At 52.6% G+C, this 16,764-nt stretch overlaps 1 protein-coding gene across 1 annotated transcript; it reads right to left on the bottom strand.

Annotated features, from left to right (window-relative positions):
- Positions 1-1,354: 1,354 nt before the first annotated feature.
- Positions 1,355-5,289, bottom strand: LOC131204987 (myristoylated alanine-rich C-kinase substrate-like). Its single transcript, XM_058196730.1, has 3 exons — positions 4,927-5,289; positions 2,830-3,017; positions 1,355-1,544 (listed from the first exon to the last, which is right to left on the bottom strand). Exons 1-3 carry the CDS (start codon positions 5,287-5,289, stop codon positions 1,355-1,357), a joined length of 741 nt encoding a protein of 246 aa, XP_058052713.1.
- Between the last annotated feature and the right edge of the window lie 11,475 nt (positions 5,290-16,764).

Below are 16,764 nucleotides of genomic sequence, written 5' to 3'. Positions count from 1 at the left end.
CAGGACCGGATGGATTACACCCCAAGGTTCTGAAGGAACTGGCAGACGAGATCTCAGAACCACTCAACTATATCTTCCAAAGATCCTGGAGCACAGGGGAACTGCCAGAGGACTGGAAAAGAGCTGATGTAGTTCCCATCTTCAAAAATGGGAAAAAACACAAACAGTGTTAATACCACTTTATAATGCCTTGGTAAGGCCACCCTTGGAATATTGCATTCAGTTTTGGTCGCCACGATGTAAAAAAGATGTTGAGACTCTAGAAAGAGTGCAGAGAAGAGCAACAAAGATGATTAAGGGACTGGAGGCTAAAACATATGAAGAACGGTTGCAGGAACTGGGTATGTCTAGTTTAATGAAAAGAAGGACTAGCGGAGACATGATAGCAGTGTTCCAATATCTCAGGGGTGGCCAGGAAGAAGGAGTCAAACTATTCTCCAAAGCACCTGAGGGTAGAACAAGAAGCAATGGGTGGAAACTAATCAAGGAAAGAAGCAACTTAGAACTAAGGAGGAATTTCCTGACAGTTAGAACAATCGATCAGTGGAACAACTTGCCTGCAGAAGTTGTGAATGCTCCAACACTGGACATTTTTAAGAAAATGTTGGATAGCCATTTGTCTGAAATGGTGTAGGGTTTTCTGCCTGGGCAGGGGGTTGGGCTAGAAGATCTCCGAGGTCCCTTCCAACTCTGTTATTGTGTTCTGTGAAGTAGAAAAAAGAAGGGGAAAGGATGAAGAGGAGAAGTAGAGGAGGGGAGGAAGGGTAAAAGAAGAAGAGGAGGAAGAGGAGGAGAAGTAGAAAAAAGAAGGGGCAAGGATGAGGAGGAGATGTAGAGTAGGGGAAGATGGGGAAAGGAAGAAGAGGGGGAGGAGGAGAAGTAGAGAAAAAAAGGAGGAGAAAGGAAGAAGAGAAGTAGGGTAGGGGAAGAAGGGGAGAAGAGGGGAAAGAAGAGGAGAAAGTAGTAGGACAGGAGGAGGAAGAGAAGAAGTAGAGAAGAGAGGGGGGAAGGATGAAGAGGAGAAGTAGAAGAGTGGAGGAAGAGGAAAGGAAGAAGAGTGGGAGAAGAGGAGGGAGAGGGAGGAGGGAGGGGAAGGGGAGAGGGAGGGAGGAAGGAGGGGAGGGAGGAGGAGGAGGGAAAGGGAGGGAGGGGAGGGGAGGGAGGAGGGGAGGGAGGAGGGAAGGAGGGGAGGGGAGGAGGAGGAGGTCGAGGGTTAGGAAGAAGGGGAGGAGACGGGAAGGGAGAGAGGAAGGAGGAGGTGGAGAGGAGGAAGGGGAGGTCTCTGGTGGGGGCAGGCAGCAGAAGTTTCTGCCTGCCCCCGAGACCCTCAACCCAGCCCTGTCTTCCAGCTCTGCTACGTCGCAGCCTCCGGAGGTCTCTGCTGCCTGGAGGCGTCTCCTGCAGACCCCTCAGCTCCCAGTTTGGCTTCTGGCTGTTCTCCTCTCTCCTCCTCTCCTCCAGGCTGCCCGGCTCCCAGCTGCCCGGCTCGGAGACTTATATCTGCGCTCCAGGGAATTTGCTGCTTCCCTGGGATATCTGCGTTCCTCCGGAGACCCAGAGGGGGAAGAGGGACATATGGGAAAGGGAGGGGGAGCACGACGGGGAGGAGAGGGAGAGGGAAGGGGGGAGGAGGAGGGAAGGGAGGAGGGAAGGAGGGAGAGGAAGAGGAGGGGAGGGGGAGGAGGGGGAGGAAGGGGAGAGGAAGAGGAAAAGTAGAGGAGGGGGAGGAGGGAGGAGGAGGAAGGAGGAGGGAGAAGAAGAGGAAGAAGTGGAAGAGGAAGAGGAGGAGGAGGAAAAGAAGAAGAGGAGGAGAGGAGGAGAAGTAGAAAAAGAAGGGAAAGGATGAGGAGGAGAAGTAGAGTAGGGGAAGAAGGGAAAGGAAGAAGGGGAAGAGGAGGAAGTAGTAGGAGGGGTGGAGGAAGAGAAGTAGAGAAAAAGGGAAAGGATGAAGAGAAGTAGGGTAGGGGAAGAAGGGAGAAGAGGGAAGGAAGAGGAGGAAGTAGTAGGACAGGAGGAGGAAGAGAAGAAGTAGAAAAGAAGGGAAAGGAAAGGGAATGGGAAGGAGGGAGAGGAGGAGGAGAGAGAGGAGGAGGAAGGAGGGAGGGAGAGGGAGGAAGGGAGGAGGAGGAGGGAAGGAAAGGGAGGAGGAGGAGGAGGGGAGGTTAGGAAGAAGGGAGAAGAGGGGAGGAGGGAGAGGAGGGAAAGGAAAGGGAATGGGAAGGGAGGAGGAAGAAGAGGAGGAGGAAGAGGAGGAGAAGTAGAAAAAAGAAGGGGAAAGGATGAGGAGGAGATGTAGAGTAGGGGAAGATGGGGAAAGGAAGAAGAGGGGGAGGAAGAGGAGAAGTAGAGAAAAAAAGGAGGGGAAAGGATGAGGAGAAGTAGGGTAGGGGAAGAAGGGGAGAAGAGGGGAAAGAAGAGGAGAAAGTAGTAGGACAGGAGGAGGAAGAGAAGAAGTAGAGAAAAGAGGGGGAAAGGATGAAGAGGAGAAGTAGAAGAGTGGAGGAAGAGGAAAGGAAGAAGAGTGGGAGAAGAGGAGGAGGAGAGGAGAGGAGGAGGGAGGAGGGGAGGGGAGGGAGGAAGGAGGAGGAGGAGGAGGGAGAGGAAGGAGGGAGGAGGAGGAGGAGGGAGGGGAGGAGGGAGGGGATAGGGGACAGGGAGGGGAGGAGGAGGAGGAGGAGGTCGAGGGTTAGGAAGAAGGGAGGAGACGGGAAGGGGAGAGGAAGGAGGAGGTGGAGAGGAGGAAGGGGAGGTCTCTGGTGGGGGCAGGCAGCAGAAGTTTCTGCCTGCCCCCGAGACCCTCAACCCAGCCCTGTCTTCCAGCTCTGCTACGTCGCAGCCTCCGGAGGTCTCTGCTGCCTGGAGGCGTCTCCTGCAGACCCCTCAGCTCCCAGTTTGGCTTCTAGCTGTTCTCCTCTCTCCTCCTCTCCTCCAGGCTGCCCGGTTCCCAGCTGCCCGGCTCGGAGACTTATATCTGCGCTCCAGGGAATTTGCTGCTTCCCTGGGATATCTGCGTTCCTCTGGAGACCCAGGGGGAGGGGGAAGAGGGACATATGGGAAAGGGAGGGGGGAGCACGACGGGGAGGAGAGGGAGGGGGAAGTTGGGAGGAGGGGGAGGGGAAGAGGGGGAGGAGGGAAAGGGAGGGGAGAGGAAAGAGGAGGGGGATGGGGGAGGAGGGGGAGGAAGGGGAGAGGAAGAGGAAAAGTAGAGGAGGGGAGGAGGGGGGAGGAAGGAGGAGGGGAGGGGAGGAGAAGAGGGAAGAAGTGGAAGAGGAAGAGGAGGAGGAGGAAAAGAAGAAGAGGAGGAGGAAGAGGAGGAGAAGTAGAAAAAAGAAGGGGAAAGGATGAGGAGGAGAAGTAGGGTAGGGGACGAAGGGAAAGGAAGAGGGGGGAAGGAGGAGGAAGTAGTAGGAGGGGTGGAGGAAGAGAGAAGTAGAGAAAAAGGAGGGAAAGGATGAGGAGAAGTGGGGTAGGGGGAGAAGGGGAGAAGAGGGGAAAGAAGAGGAGAAAGTAGTAGGACAGGAGGAGGAAGAGAAGAAGTAGAAAAGAGAGGGGGGAAGGATGAAGAGGAGAAGTAGAAGAGTGGAGGAAGAGGAAAGGAAGAAGAGTGGGAGAAAGAGGAGGGGAGAGAGAGGAGGAGGGAGGGAGGGGAGGGGAGGAGGAAGGAGGAGGAGGAGGGGAAAGGAAAGGGAGGGAGAGGAAGAGGAGGGGATGGGGAGGAGGGGAGGGAGGAGGGAAGGAGGGAGGGGAGGGGAGGGGAGGAGGAGGGAGGTCGAGGGTTAGGAAGGAGGGGAGGGGCGGGGGAAGGGGGAGAGGAAGGAGGAGGTGGAGAGGAGGAAGGGGAGGTCTCTGGTGGGGGCAGGCAGCAGAAGTTTCTGCCTGCCCCCGAGACCCTCAACCCAGCCCTGTCTTCCAGCTCTGCTACGTCGCAGCCTCCGGAGGTCTCTGCTGCCTGGAGGCGTCTCCTGCAGACCCCTCAGCTCCCAGTTTGGCTTCTAGCTGTTCTCCTCTCTCCTCCTCTCCTCCAGGCTGCCCGGTTCCCAGCTGCCCGGCTCGGAGACTTATATCTGCGCTCCAGGGAATTTGCTGCTTCCCTGGGATATCTGCGTTCCTCTGGAGACCCAGAGGAGGGAAGAGGACATATGGGAAAGGGAGGGGAGCACGACGGGGAGGAGAGGAGAGGAAGTTGGGAGGAGGGAGGGAGGAGGGAGGGAGGAGAGGGAGGGGAAAGGAAGAAGGGAGGAGACGGGAAGGGAGGAGGAGGAGGGGAGGGGAGAAGAAGAGGAAGAAGAGGAGGAGGAGGAGGGAGAGGAAGGAGGAGGAGGAGGGAGAAGAGGAAGAAGTGGAAGAGGAAGAGGAGGAGGAGGAAGAAGAAGAGGAGGAGGAAGAGGAGGAGAAGTAGAAAAAGAAGGGAAAGGATGAGGAGGAGAAGTAGAGTAGGGGAAGAAGGGGAAAGGAAGAAGGGGGGAAGAGGAGGAAGTAGTAGGAGGGGTGGAGGAAGAGAGAAGTAGAGAAAAAAAGGGGAAAGGATGAAGAGAAGTAGGGTAGGGGAAGAAGGGGAGAAGAGGGGAAGGAAGAGGAGGAAGTAGTAGGACAGGAGGAGGAAGAGAAGAAGTAGAGAAAAGAAGGGGAAGGAAGAAGAGTTAGAGAGAGGAGGAGAGAGAGAGGAGGAGGGAAGGAGGGGAGGGAGAGGGAGGAAGGGGAGGAGGAGGGGAAGGAAAGGGAGGAGGAGGAGGAGGGGAGGTTAGGAAGGAGGGAGGAGAGGAGGAAGGGGAGGAGGGAAAGGAAAGGAGGGGATGGGGAAGGAAAGGGAATGGGAAGGAGGAGGAGGAGGAGGAGGAAGGGGAGGAGGGAGGAGGAAGGGGAGGTCTCTGGTGGGGGCAGGCAGCAGAAGACCCTCAACCCAGCCCTGTCTTCCAGCTCTGCTACGTTGGCCTTGCGGCCTCCGCAGGTCTCTGCTGCCTCTCCTGCAGACCCCTCAGCTCCCAGTTGGGCTTCTAGCTGTTCTCCTCTCTCCTCCTCTCCTCCAGGCTGCCCGGCTCCTTCGGCTCCTTGCTTCTGGCTCCCAGATCCGGCTCTGGCCAGACTCTCTGCTCTCCCCACAGCAGAGCCCTCAGCCTCGTCACTGCTGCCCCTCAGCCTCAGCTGGCTCTCCGAGGCTTGGAGCTGAGCCTGGAGACTCACCTCTACCAACCTCACCTCACCACTGCCACGGCCATCACCTCTACCTCCTTCTTTGCTCAGAGCTCTCAGGCCCCGGTGCTGGGTGGCTGGGAGGCTTTCAGCTCGCATGACTCCCCTGGCACACTGGGTGGCAAGTCAAGGGAAGGGAGAGGAAGAATCGCTTTTCTTTCTCAAATGGGTAAAAGGCCGCCATTCCTCCATTCCAGCTACGGGGAGAGGCTCAGCCAAGTTCTCCTTGTGCTGGTCACTCAGGAGGGCCAACATCATTTCTGAAGAAGCCCACTTCTCTGTGGAGAGCTTCGCTGTCTTTCTCCAAACACCTCTTCTGCAGCTCTAATTCTTGGATCGCCATTCTGACCTGGTTCACGCCTTCTCTGTTGTCCTCCAGAGTTTTCTGCTGGTCTTCCATTGTGGCCTGGTAAACACAGGTCTGCTGCTGATGCAGATTGTTGAGCTGCTTCTTCTCATTTCCCCTCACATTCTGAAGAGGGGTGACTTTCTGCTTCAGTTGGCTGGAGTGGCTTTTCTCCACAAAGTAACCTTGGTCCATCTCAGCCAGTCCATGCTGCAGACTCTAGAGGTCCTTCTTTAGTTCTTAAGAAGGTTCCAGACCTCTTCGAGGAGTTTCTCAGAGGTTCTAAGGCAGCCTTCTCAAGTCTGAGGAAGGCCACTTGGCTAGTAACCTCAGACATTTCTTTCTGGAATTTTTCAGTGTGTTTCACCAAAGATTTGTTCTCTAGCTCTAACTGGCAGATGATTGTGTTGGCATGGTCCAAGCTTCCTTTCTTCTCCAGCAGAGTTTTCGGCAGGTCTGAAGTTGATCCACGGTCTGCTTGAGGCAACTGGGCTGCTCTTTCATCTGTTGTTTGTCTTTCTTGAATTTCTGGATCTGAAAGTCAAAGGAATCTCTCAGCTGGTTAATCTGGAGATGGAGGCCATCAATGCTCCCTGAAAAAATAGCCCAAGAATATTCTTGATAGGACCACTTCTTCCCCGGTGCTGACCTGTTTGAAAATGGAGAGACAGTCACTTCCTCTCTCAGTTCAGGGTAGGGAGCTTTTGCTAACCGGCCTTAAGTCCACAGATGCCTTCAAGTGGCCCCGTTTGAGAAACACTGACATAATCCATCACAACTGATCTCCCTTCAAACTGTCCTGACTTCCCATTTGATTCTGGCTCTAATTCGAAGCATCTCATCTATCAAAACTCTCCAAAGGAGTCAGAATCAGCGATCGATCAATTCGGCCATCTCTGGCACTGCTAGATGGCTTCTGATGACAGGGAAAGGGGAGGGGATGACCATCCGGATTAGGAAAGAGCCCCCCCCCCACTCCAAGTACTTACCAGTCCCATCCAAGGCATGAAAGCCTGGTCCAATCCCTCTCTCTCAGCCGTAGCCTACCTCACAAGCTTGTTGTGAGGGCAAAGGCGTCTTCGATATGTTCACGCCTTGAACTATTTAGAGAAAGAATAAAGGTGGATTAAAATCTGAGTCACAGAAAACAAATATATATAAATAAGTCAATCGCCAGACCGAGTGTGTTTGGGAAATGACTACAGTTCGCCAACGGAATCTCCTTTTAGGTTAATTTCCCCAGGTCAGTTTCTAGCTTTGGGGTCTCAATGCCTCTCCAACTGGGACATCCCGAAGCCAATTTTTCCCTAGTTCATATCGCTGCCCCCCGGCCCCCCAGCCCCTTTCCTGAGACAGGAACCTTTGACACAGTGGATCAGGAGTTTGGTCAGAGGGATGGAGGCTGCGGACACGGCAGGTATCAGCACGTCTGTGGTCCGAGGTTGAAGGCCATTTTTCTGATCTCCCCCTCCCCTTAATTCTGCATTAAAGGGGAGGGTTTCCCCTTTCCGAGGAGCCCAGGCGAGGGAGGCCCTGGGATGCCTCCAGGGCTGCATCCAATCCAGCCACTTTCCAGGGATTTTGAGCAGAGCCTCCATGATGTGGTCCTGATCCCCAAGGATGCTGGAGGTTGCCATGGAGAGCTCCGGCCAATGAGCTTAGGAGGAGCCTCTGACGTCACAAACCAAGGCTCTGATTGGCCTGGAGCTGAGATCTTCAGCTGGGGGCGGGGCTTATTCATTGACGAGCTGGCTCTTAAAGGGCTTTTACAAGCAAGCCCTGAATCGCCTCAACCAGAGCTCGTCCATCTGAACGGACAGCTGTCAGTTGTCTGGAGAGCTGGGAAGCAACAGATCGTTCCCATTGTTTGGGGGTGCAGTCCAAATTAAAACGTTGTCCCTTGTATCTGGAGTCTAGCATTCGAGAGCAGGAGAACCCAGGTTTTCCTCTCCAGGCCCAGCTGAATAGGTGTTAAAAGAGAAATAGGAGGAAGGATTAGGTATTATTCAATTTAAGAAGACGTTGTGAGAATGTGGCTGAAGAAACACAGGGATTAAATTTCATACATTCCCCCATCAAGGACCCTCGAGTCGTCTTCTGCCTACAACCAGGAAAGTTCCAGGTTCTGTTGGCCCTGAAAAATGGGATTTCAGACGTATGACTGCAGCAGCATCCCCATGGTCACATGCGCCTCACAACGGGCATGGAAATACAACAAGCAACATCAAAGGTCAAAACCGAACTCGCTTAATGACCACGTGGTTCACTAAACAATGCAACGATTTGCTTAATAACCATGGCAGAAACACTGCAAAACTGAGAGCAACTCACTTAACGTCCGGCCAGTTTAGCAATTGCAATACTGAAAATGCAGCAGCGGACTGATCTGGGAAAGCTGAAGCAGGCGTGGATGTAAACAGGGTTGGGAGACCACCAGGAGATGCCAGGGTTCGGCCGAGAAGGGAGTGGGAAGCCAAGGCCTTTTCTTTCTTTTTCTCCCTTTTCCCTCCCCCATTTTTCCTACTATTTTCTTCTGCATTTCTGCATTTTATATTATAAACGAAGAAAAAAATAAAAAATCAAAGAGAGTCGTGAAGAGAGCAAAGGAAGTGGAGGGTCCCGTCTAGGGCTGCCATGAACCCGCTCTTGAGCTGCAGTCCTCGCCCCCCCCAATACCGAACGGATCACCCCTCCCGATTTCCCCGCTTTCTCTCTCTGAGACGAACGCCCTCTGCCTTCAGGCGAAGCCCCAAAGGACTCTGCCCGGAGACCGATGACGCTCAAGCAAGGAGGATTCCCATTGGTGCTGCCGCTGGTTCTGGCCCTTCCTACCTCTAAAGTCCGAGATCAAGGCTTCCTCCCCCCAGTTCAGAACCCCCGTTCCTCTTCTGGGACTGGAAGCATCCTGCCGGGACGGACGGAAGGACAGGGACACACATACACACACACAAACACACCCACTCACACTTCATTTCACAGGCGCACCCCACAGCCAGGAATGACTTGCGGGTCACAGAAACCCCCAATCCGAATGAAGCTATGGAAAACCCTCCGCTAATCCAGGAAGAGGCGGAGAGGATCTGCAGGGATCTAATCCTGCCGGATCCTCTCCCCCACCTCCCCCTCCCCCCTTCCCGGGGGAATCCTCCGCTCGGCTCTCTCGGGAAAGGCGCCGCTTTGCTTCGCGGAAGAAAACCGCGATTTCCTTCCTTCAAACACGCGTCTTTCTCTCTTGCTCAGAACGTCTGGACGAGTCAGCCCCTTCCGATTTCAACCCGGGTTGTGTCGTAATCTCCTTCCTTCCTTCCTTCCTTCCTTCGGGTCAGGATCCCCCTTTTCCATGTAAAGCAGCCCCGAATGAAGATCCCCGGAATAACGTTTGGCCGTTTCTCCTCCGCCTTCTGCTCCTTTCTTAGGAGAACTTCGGTATCTTCGGGATAAAGGTCTCCTGTGATATCCATCATTTCCCACTTCTCCTGCTAAGTCTCACTCCTTCCTTCCTTCCTTCATCACCAGTTGTGGTGGAGAAAGTCAATGGGGAGAAGCCCCTGTTAGTATCTCAAACTATGTCCACTCCCACGCCCCTCATGCTTTCCTCCAAGGTCCTTTTGGCTGGAGGGGCAGACAGGCGCCAACGCCTGGCTTTTCCAGAGGAGTCTGTGGATGGAAGCCTCCCTGGTGCTTCATATACCCCTTGACAAGCTCCTTCTAAACGTCGGTTTTCCGGTCATGAAAAAGATCCTGGAGTGTATTAGTTGGAGGCCAGTTTGTCATTCCTTTGAAAGACTCTTCGAATCTTGCAAGCTGCACAAAAGATCCATTTCTATTGAGAAGGAAAGTTGGGTCCTGCCAGCTAGAGGTTTCTGATTCGGCCAGGACTAAGGAAATTACAGGGGGGCGGGTTATTCTTTTTATGCTTCAGATGATAAGGAGCCTCTTAGAGCCAGACTTTTACTATTTTTAATACTTTTATTCATTTTTCAACACTGCGCTGTTGCCCTGACTGGTTGATGCTCTCAGGACAAACTAGGTAAACTATATACCATCCTCATTTTGATACTGTTAAGTCTGCTATTCGCTATAATCTTAACTCAGATAATAAAGTTTGTACTGTCCATGGTATGAGTCAAATCTACAGAAACATAAGTGAGTGCATCTGAGCGCCAGGCTCCGGATTATCGTTAGCCTCAAACCCCCCACCCCACCCCCGTGCACCACTTGCTCTAAAGTAGGACATTCCCCAAAAGTAAAACTTAATATTCATTTTTATACTTAAAATGCTCATTAGGGTACAGGACCGATTGTTAAATTATTTGAATCCCACTACTGATTGCTACCCAGTTGACTCAGTGTGGAATTCAAATTTTTTACTACTGGTTCTTTTTTTAAAAAATACAAGTTTTTATTAGTTTTTCAATTTCCCTCCTTCCACACCAACACAATTCATGAACAGAGTATTGATATTTTCTTATCGTATACAATTCAAAATATTCAAATAGATTTTTCTTACTTACAATTTTAGCCAAAATGTTCCTTCCCCCCCCATCCCATAGTTTTTTATTCTTTTCCTTTCCCACTCTTCATTTTCATTTTTTCACTATCAGTCCCAATATAATCATTTGTATTATCCTCACTAATTTCTTCTCCAGCATTACGTCTCATAGTTTCCTCATCTTCTATTTTTTTTATCTTTAAGCCATAATTGTGCTTGTTTGTTTCCGTTAACGGACTCTCGGACCATCAAAAGCATCTCCCATAATTCCTCCCAATTTTCCATATTTTCAACACAAGGAGAAAAAGTTTTTTAAATTTATTTATAACTTAACCCAAATTCAAGTCCATGTATCTCTTTTCTTCTTTTCTTCTTTATTTCTGGAAGAGTCTAATTCCAATGCGTCTTGAAACTGTTTCAATTTCAATCCTTATCAGTTCCTTGTCAGTTCTACTCCTCTTTCTAGCAGGAGCTGTAATAATAATGCTCCTTCCTAGTTTTCCCACGGCGATCTGAATAACGTGATATACTTTCTTTCTTTCCTCCAGCAGATGTCTTTTGCCAATTCACAAATACTTCCACAACAAAATGTCCCTTATTAGTCAGCAAAGTTATTGTTTCCGGTCTTAGTTCTTTTGTTAGCAAACGATGTTTCCTTCAATTTTCTGTTTCTTTTAATGATTTCTTCCGACACCAAATTAACCAAATTAAAAATCAGATGGAAAGTTTTTTTAAGGGCTTCAATTGCAAAGTTCCGTTTTACTTTTACTTTTCTTTTGTTTATACTGCCACACGCCAATTTAGCCGCTGATTTCCAATTGAAGCCTTCTTTCAAAGTTAAATAAGTTTTCTTCTTACCTATGCGTTGGCAAATCACTTTTCAGTAAGAATACTCCATTCAATCACCTCTCCTGCTCCATTCTTTTGGTGTGGCCGCCCCCACTTGTGACAGCTCTAATGGCTGTCTTCCCAAGCTGCTGAGTCGGAGGCTTATATAGGCGCTCCAGGGAATTTGCCACTTCCCTTGTTCACTGTCTCTCCAAGACAGGACCCCCAAGCGGCTGGGATATCTGCGTTCCTCTGGAGACCCAGGGGGAGGGGGAAGAGGGATATATGGGAAAGGGAGGGAGGAGGAGGACAGGGCAGAGAGGAAAGTGGGGGGAAGGGGATGATGGGGAGAGGGAGGAGGAGGAGGAGGAGGGAGGGAGGAGGAGAGGAGGAGGAGGGAGGAGGGAGGAGGAGGAGAAGTAGAGGAGGGAGGAGGAGGAGGAGGGAGAGGAGGAGAGGAGGAGGAGAAGAGGGAAGAAGTGGAGCAGGAAGAGGAGGAGGAGGAGGAGGAGGAGGAAGAGGAGAAGAAGAGTTTGTTTCCCATCAACTGGGAGATAAACTCTGCACCAAGTGGAAGATCCAACAGGTTCCTAACAAACCTAGCCGACAACTTCGTTTCCCAAAAGTAGAGAAGGGAACAAGGATCAGCCATATTGGACTTAGTTCTCACTAAGAGATGAAATGATAGAAGGTGTTGAAGCTACAGGAACCTTGGGGGCAAGTGATCACGCAATACTGGAATTCAACATTATGCAAACACATGTAGTAGAACAAAGTCAGACTAGAGTCTTGGACTTTAAGAGAGCTAATTTCAATAAACTAAGAGAAAGCTTGAGAAGGATTTCATGGATGAGAATCCTCAAGGGGAAAACAACTCAAGAAGCTTGGGAAATTTTGAAAAGTGAGATGATAAAAGCCCAGTCTAGCACAAGACCAATGTAGAAGAAAAATAATAGATCTCAAAAGAAACCAGCATGGATACATAAAGAACTATCTGATAAATTGAAAGACAGAAAGGACAAGTATAAAAGTGGAAAGAGGGGCAAATAACGAAGGCAGAATATCAGCAAATAGCCCGAGCCTGTAAAGATGAAGTGAGGAAAGCTAAGGCTCACAATGAACAAAGAGTAGGGACAAAAGTAAAAAATAACCAAAAAAGCTTCTTCCAACATGTTAAAAACAAGAAAAAAGTCAAGGAAACAATTGGCCCATTGCTGGGAGAAAGTGGCAAGAAGGTGACAAACAACAGGGAGAAAGCAGATCTACTTAACTCATTTTTTGCATCTGTCTTTACACAAAAGGAAAAAACAATCCAACCTATCCAAAACAGCACTACAAAAATCGGATTAGGAACACAAGTTAAAATAGGGGGGGAAATGGTAAGTGAACACCTGTCTACCCTAGACGAGTTCAAATCACCAGGACCGGATGGATTACACCCCAAGGTTCTGAAGGAACTGGCAGACGAGATCTCAGAACCACTCAACTATATCTTCCAAAGATCCTGGAGCACAGGGGAACTGCCAGAGGACTGGAAAAGAGCTGATGTAGTTCCCATCTTCAAAAATGGGAAAAAACACAAACAGTGTTAATACCACTTTATAATGCCTTGGTAAGGCCACCCTTGGAATATTGCATTCAGTTTTGGTCGCCACGATGTAAAAAAGATGTTGAGACTCTAGAAAGAGTGCAGAGAAGAGCAACAAAGATGATTAAGGGACTGGAGGCTAAAACATATGAAGAACGGTTGCAGGAACTGGGTATGTCTAGTTTAATGAAAAGAAGGCCTAGGGGAGACATGATAGCAGCGTTCCAATATCTCAGGGGTGGCCACGAAGAAGAGGGAGTCAAACTATTCTCCAAAGCACCTGAGGGTAGAACAAGAAGCAATGGGTGGAAACTAATCAAGGAAAGAAGCAACTTAGAACTAAGGAGGAATTTCCTGACAGTTAGAACAATCGATCAGTGGAACAACTTGCCTGCAGAAGTTGTGAATGCTCCAACACTGGACATTTTTAAGAAAATGTTGGATAGCCATTTGTCTGAAATGGTGTAGGGTTTTCTGCCTGGGCAGGGGGTTGGGCTAGAAGATCTCCGAGGTCCCTTCCAACTCTGTTATTGTGTTCTGTGAAGTAGAAAAAAGAAGGGGAAAGGATGAAGAGGAGAAGTAGAGGAGGGGAGGAAGGGTAAAAGAAGAAGAGGAGGAAGAGGAGGAGAAGTAGAAAAAAGAAGGGGCAAGGATGAGGAGGAGATGTAGAGTAGGGGAAGATGGGGAAAGGAAGAAGAGGGGGAGGAAGAGGAGAAGTAGAGAAAAAAAGGAGGGGAAAGGATGAGGAGAAGTAGGGTAGGGGAAGAAGGGGAGAAGAAGGGAAAGAAGAGGAGAAAGTAGTAGGACAGGAGGAGGAAGAGAAGAAGTAGAGAAGAGAGGGGGGAAGGATGAAGAGGAGAAGTAGAAGAGTGGAGGAAGAGGAAAGGAAGAAGAGTGGGAGAAAGAGGAGGGGAGAGAGAGGAGGAGGGAAGGAGGTGGAGGGGAGGGAGGAAGGAGGGAGGGAGGAGGAGGGGAAAGGAAAGGGAGGGAGGAGGAGGGAGGGGAGGAGGGAGGGGAAGAGGGGAGGAGGAGGGAAGGAGGGAGGAGGAGGAGGAGGGAGGTCGAGGGTTAGGAAGGAGGGAGGGGCGGGGAAGGGGAGAGGAAGGAGGAGGTGGAGAGGAGGAAGGAGGTCTCTGGTGGGGCAGGCAGCAGAAGTTTCTGCCTGCCCCGAGACCTCAACCCAGCCCTGTCTTCCAGCTCTGCTACGTCGCAGCCTCCGGAGGTCTCTGCTGCCTGGAGGCGTCTCCTGCAGACCCCTCAGCTCCCAGTTTGGCTTCTGGCTGTTCTCCTCTCCTCCTCTCCTCCAGGCTGCCCGGCTCCCAGCTGCCCGGCTCGGAGACTTATATCTGCGCTCCAGGGAATTTGCTGCTTCCTGGGATATCTGCGTTCCTCTGGAGACCCAGAGGAGGGGAAGAGGACATATGGGAAAGGGAGGGGAGCACGACGGGGAGGAGAGGAGAGGAAGTTGGGAGGAGGGAGGAGGGAGAGAGAGGAGGAGGAAGAGGAGGGAGAGGAAGAGGAGGGGATGGGGAGGAGGGAGGAAGGGAGAGGAAGAGGAAAAGTAGAGGAGGGAGGAGGAGGAGGAGAGGAAGGAGGAGGAGGGGAGAAGAAGAGGAAGAAGTGGAAGAGGAAGAGGAGGAGGAGGAAGAAGAAGAGGAGGAAGAGGAGGAGAAGTAGAAAAAAGAAGGGGAAAGGATGAGGAGGAGAAGTAGAGTAGGGGAAGAAGGGGAAAGGAAGAAGGGGGGAAGAGGAGGAAGTAGTAGGAGGGGTGGGGAGGGGGAAGGGGGATAGGGGACAGGGAGGGGAGGGGAGGGGAGGAGGAGGGAGGTCGAGGGTTAGGAAGGAGGGGAGGGGCGGGGAAAGGGGGAGAGGAAGGAGGAGGTGGAGAGGAGGAAGGGGAGGTCTCTGGTGGGGGCAGGCAGCAGAAGTTTCTGCCTGCCCCCGAGACCCTCAACCCAGCCCTGTCTTCCAGCTCTGCTACGTCGCAGCCTCCGGAGGTCTCTGCTGCCTGGAGGCGTCTCCTGCAGACCCCTCAGCTCCCAGTTTGGCTTCTGGCTGTTCTCCTCTCTCCTCCTCTCCTCCAGGCTGCCCGGCTCCCAGCTGCCCGGCTCGGAGACTTATATCTGCGCTCCAGGGAATTTGCTGCTTCCCTGGGATATCTGCGTTCCTCTGGAGACCCAGAGGAGGGAAGAGGACATATGGGAAAGGAGGGGAGGAGGAAGGGGAGGAGGGAGAGGAAGTTGGGAGGAGGGAGGGAGGAGAGGGAGGGAGAGGAAGAGGAGGGAGAGGAGGAGGAGGGAAGGAGGGGATGGGGAGGAGGGAGGAAGGGGAGAGGAAGAGGAAAAGTAGAGGAGGGAGGAGGAGGAGAGGGAGGAGGAAGAGGAAAGGAAGAAGAGGAAGAAGTGGAAGAGGAAGAGGAGGAGAAGAGGAAGAAGAGGAGGAGGAAGAGGAGGAGAAGTAGAAAAAGAAGGGAAGGATGAGGAGGAGAAGTAGAGGAGGGAGGAAGAGGAAAGGAAGAAGGGGAAGAGGAGGAAGTAGTAGGAGGGGTGGGGAGGGGGAGGGGGGATAGGGGACAGGGGACAGGGAGGGGAGGGGAGGGGAAGGGAAGAGGAGGGAGGTCGAGGGTTAGGAAGGAGGGGAGGGGCGGGGAAAGGGGGAGAGGAAGGAGGAGGTGGAGAGGAGGAAGGGGAGGTCTCTGGTGGGGGCAGGCAGCAGAAGTTTCTGCCTGCCCCCGAGACCCTCAACCAAGCCCTGTCTTCCAGCTCTGCTACGTCGCAGCCTCCGGAGGTCTCTGCTGCCTGGAGGCGTCTCCTGCAGACCCCTCAGCTCCCAGTTTGGCTTCTGGCTGTTCTCCTCTCTCCTCCTCTCCTCCAGGCTGCCCGGCTCCCAGCTGCCCGGCTCGGAGACTTATATCTGCGCTCCAGGGAATTTGCTGCTTCCCTGGGATATCTGCGTTCCTCTGGAGACCCAGAGGGAGGGAAGAGGACATATGGGAAAGGGAGGAGGAGGAAGGGGAGGAGGAGGGAGGGAAGAGGGGAGGAGGAGGGAGGAAGGGGGAGGAGGAAGGAGGAGGGAGAAGAAGAGGAAGAGGATGGGGATGAGGAGGAGGGGGAGGAACGGGAGAGGAAGAGGAAAAGTAGAGGAGGGGGAGGAGGGGAGGAGGGGAGAGGAAGGAGGAGGGGAGGGGAGAAGAAGAGGAAGAAGTGGAAGAGGAAGAGGAGGAGGAGGAAAGAAGAAGAGGAGGAAGAGGAGGAGAAGTAGAGTAGGGGAAGAAGGGAAAGGAAGAAGGGGAAGAGGAGGAAGTAGTAGGAGGGGTGGAGGAAGAGAAGTAGAGAAAAAGGGAAAGGATGAAGAGAAGTAGGGTAGGGGAAGAAGGGGAGAAGAGGGGAAGGAAGAGGAGGAAGTAGTAGGACAGGAGGAGGAAGAAGAAGTAGAGAAAAGAAGGGGAAAGGAAGAAGAGTGGGAGAGAGAGGAGGAGAGAGAGAGGAGGAGGGAAGGAGGGGAGGGAGAGGGAGGAAGGGGGGGAGGAGGGAAGGAAAGGGAGGGAGGAGGAGGAGGAGGGAGGAAGAGGAGGAGAAGAGGGAAGGAAGAGGAGGAAGGAGGAGGAGAGGAGGAAGAGGAGAAGTAGAGTAGGGGAAGAAGGGAAAGGAAGAAGAGTGGGAGAGAGGAGGAGAGAGAGAGGAGGAGGAAGGAGGGAGGAGAGGGAGGAAGGGGAGGAGGAGGGGAAGGAAAGGGAGGAGGAGGAGGAGGGAGGTTAGGAAGAAGGGAGGAGACGGGAAGGGGAGAGGAAGAGGAGGAGGGAAGGAAAGGGAATGGGAAGGAGGAGGAGGAGGAGGAGGAAGGAGGGGAGGGGAGGGGAGGGGAGGGAGGAAGGGGAGGTCTCTGGTGGGGGCAGGCAGCAGAAGACCCTCAACCCAGCCCTGTCTTCCAGCTCTGCTACGTTGGCCTTGCGGCCTCCGCAGGTCTCTGCTGCCTCTCCTGCAGACCCCTCAGCTCCCAGTTGGGCTTCTAGCTGTTCTCCTCTCTCCTCCTCTCCTCCAGGCTGCCCGGCTCCTTCGGCTCCTTGCTTCTGGCTCCCAGATCCGGCTCTGGCCAGACTCTCTGCTCTCCCCACAGCAGAGCCCTCAGCCTCGTCACTGCTGCCCCTCAGCCTCAGCTGGCTCTCCGAGGCTTGGAGCTGAGCCTGGAGACTCACCTCTACCAACCTCACCTCACCACTGCCACGGCCATCACCTCTACCCTCCTTCTTTGCTCAGAGCTCTCAGGCCCCGGTGCTGGGTGGCTGGGAGGCTTTCAGCTCGCATGACTCCCCTGGCACAC

Source organism: Ahaetulla prasina, chromosome 11 (assembly GCF_028640845.1).
Source record: "Ahaetulla prasina isolate Xishuangbanna chromosome 11, ASM2864084v1, whole genome shotgun sequence".
Taxonomy (NCBI): domain Eukaryota; kingdom Metazoa; phylum Chordata; class Lepidosauria; order Squamata; family Colubridae; genus Ahaetulla; species Ahaetulla prasina.
Note: the sequence above shows the minus strand (reverse complement) of the source record. Positions and strands in the feature narration are given on the sequence as shown.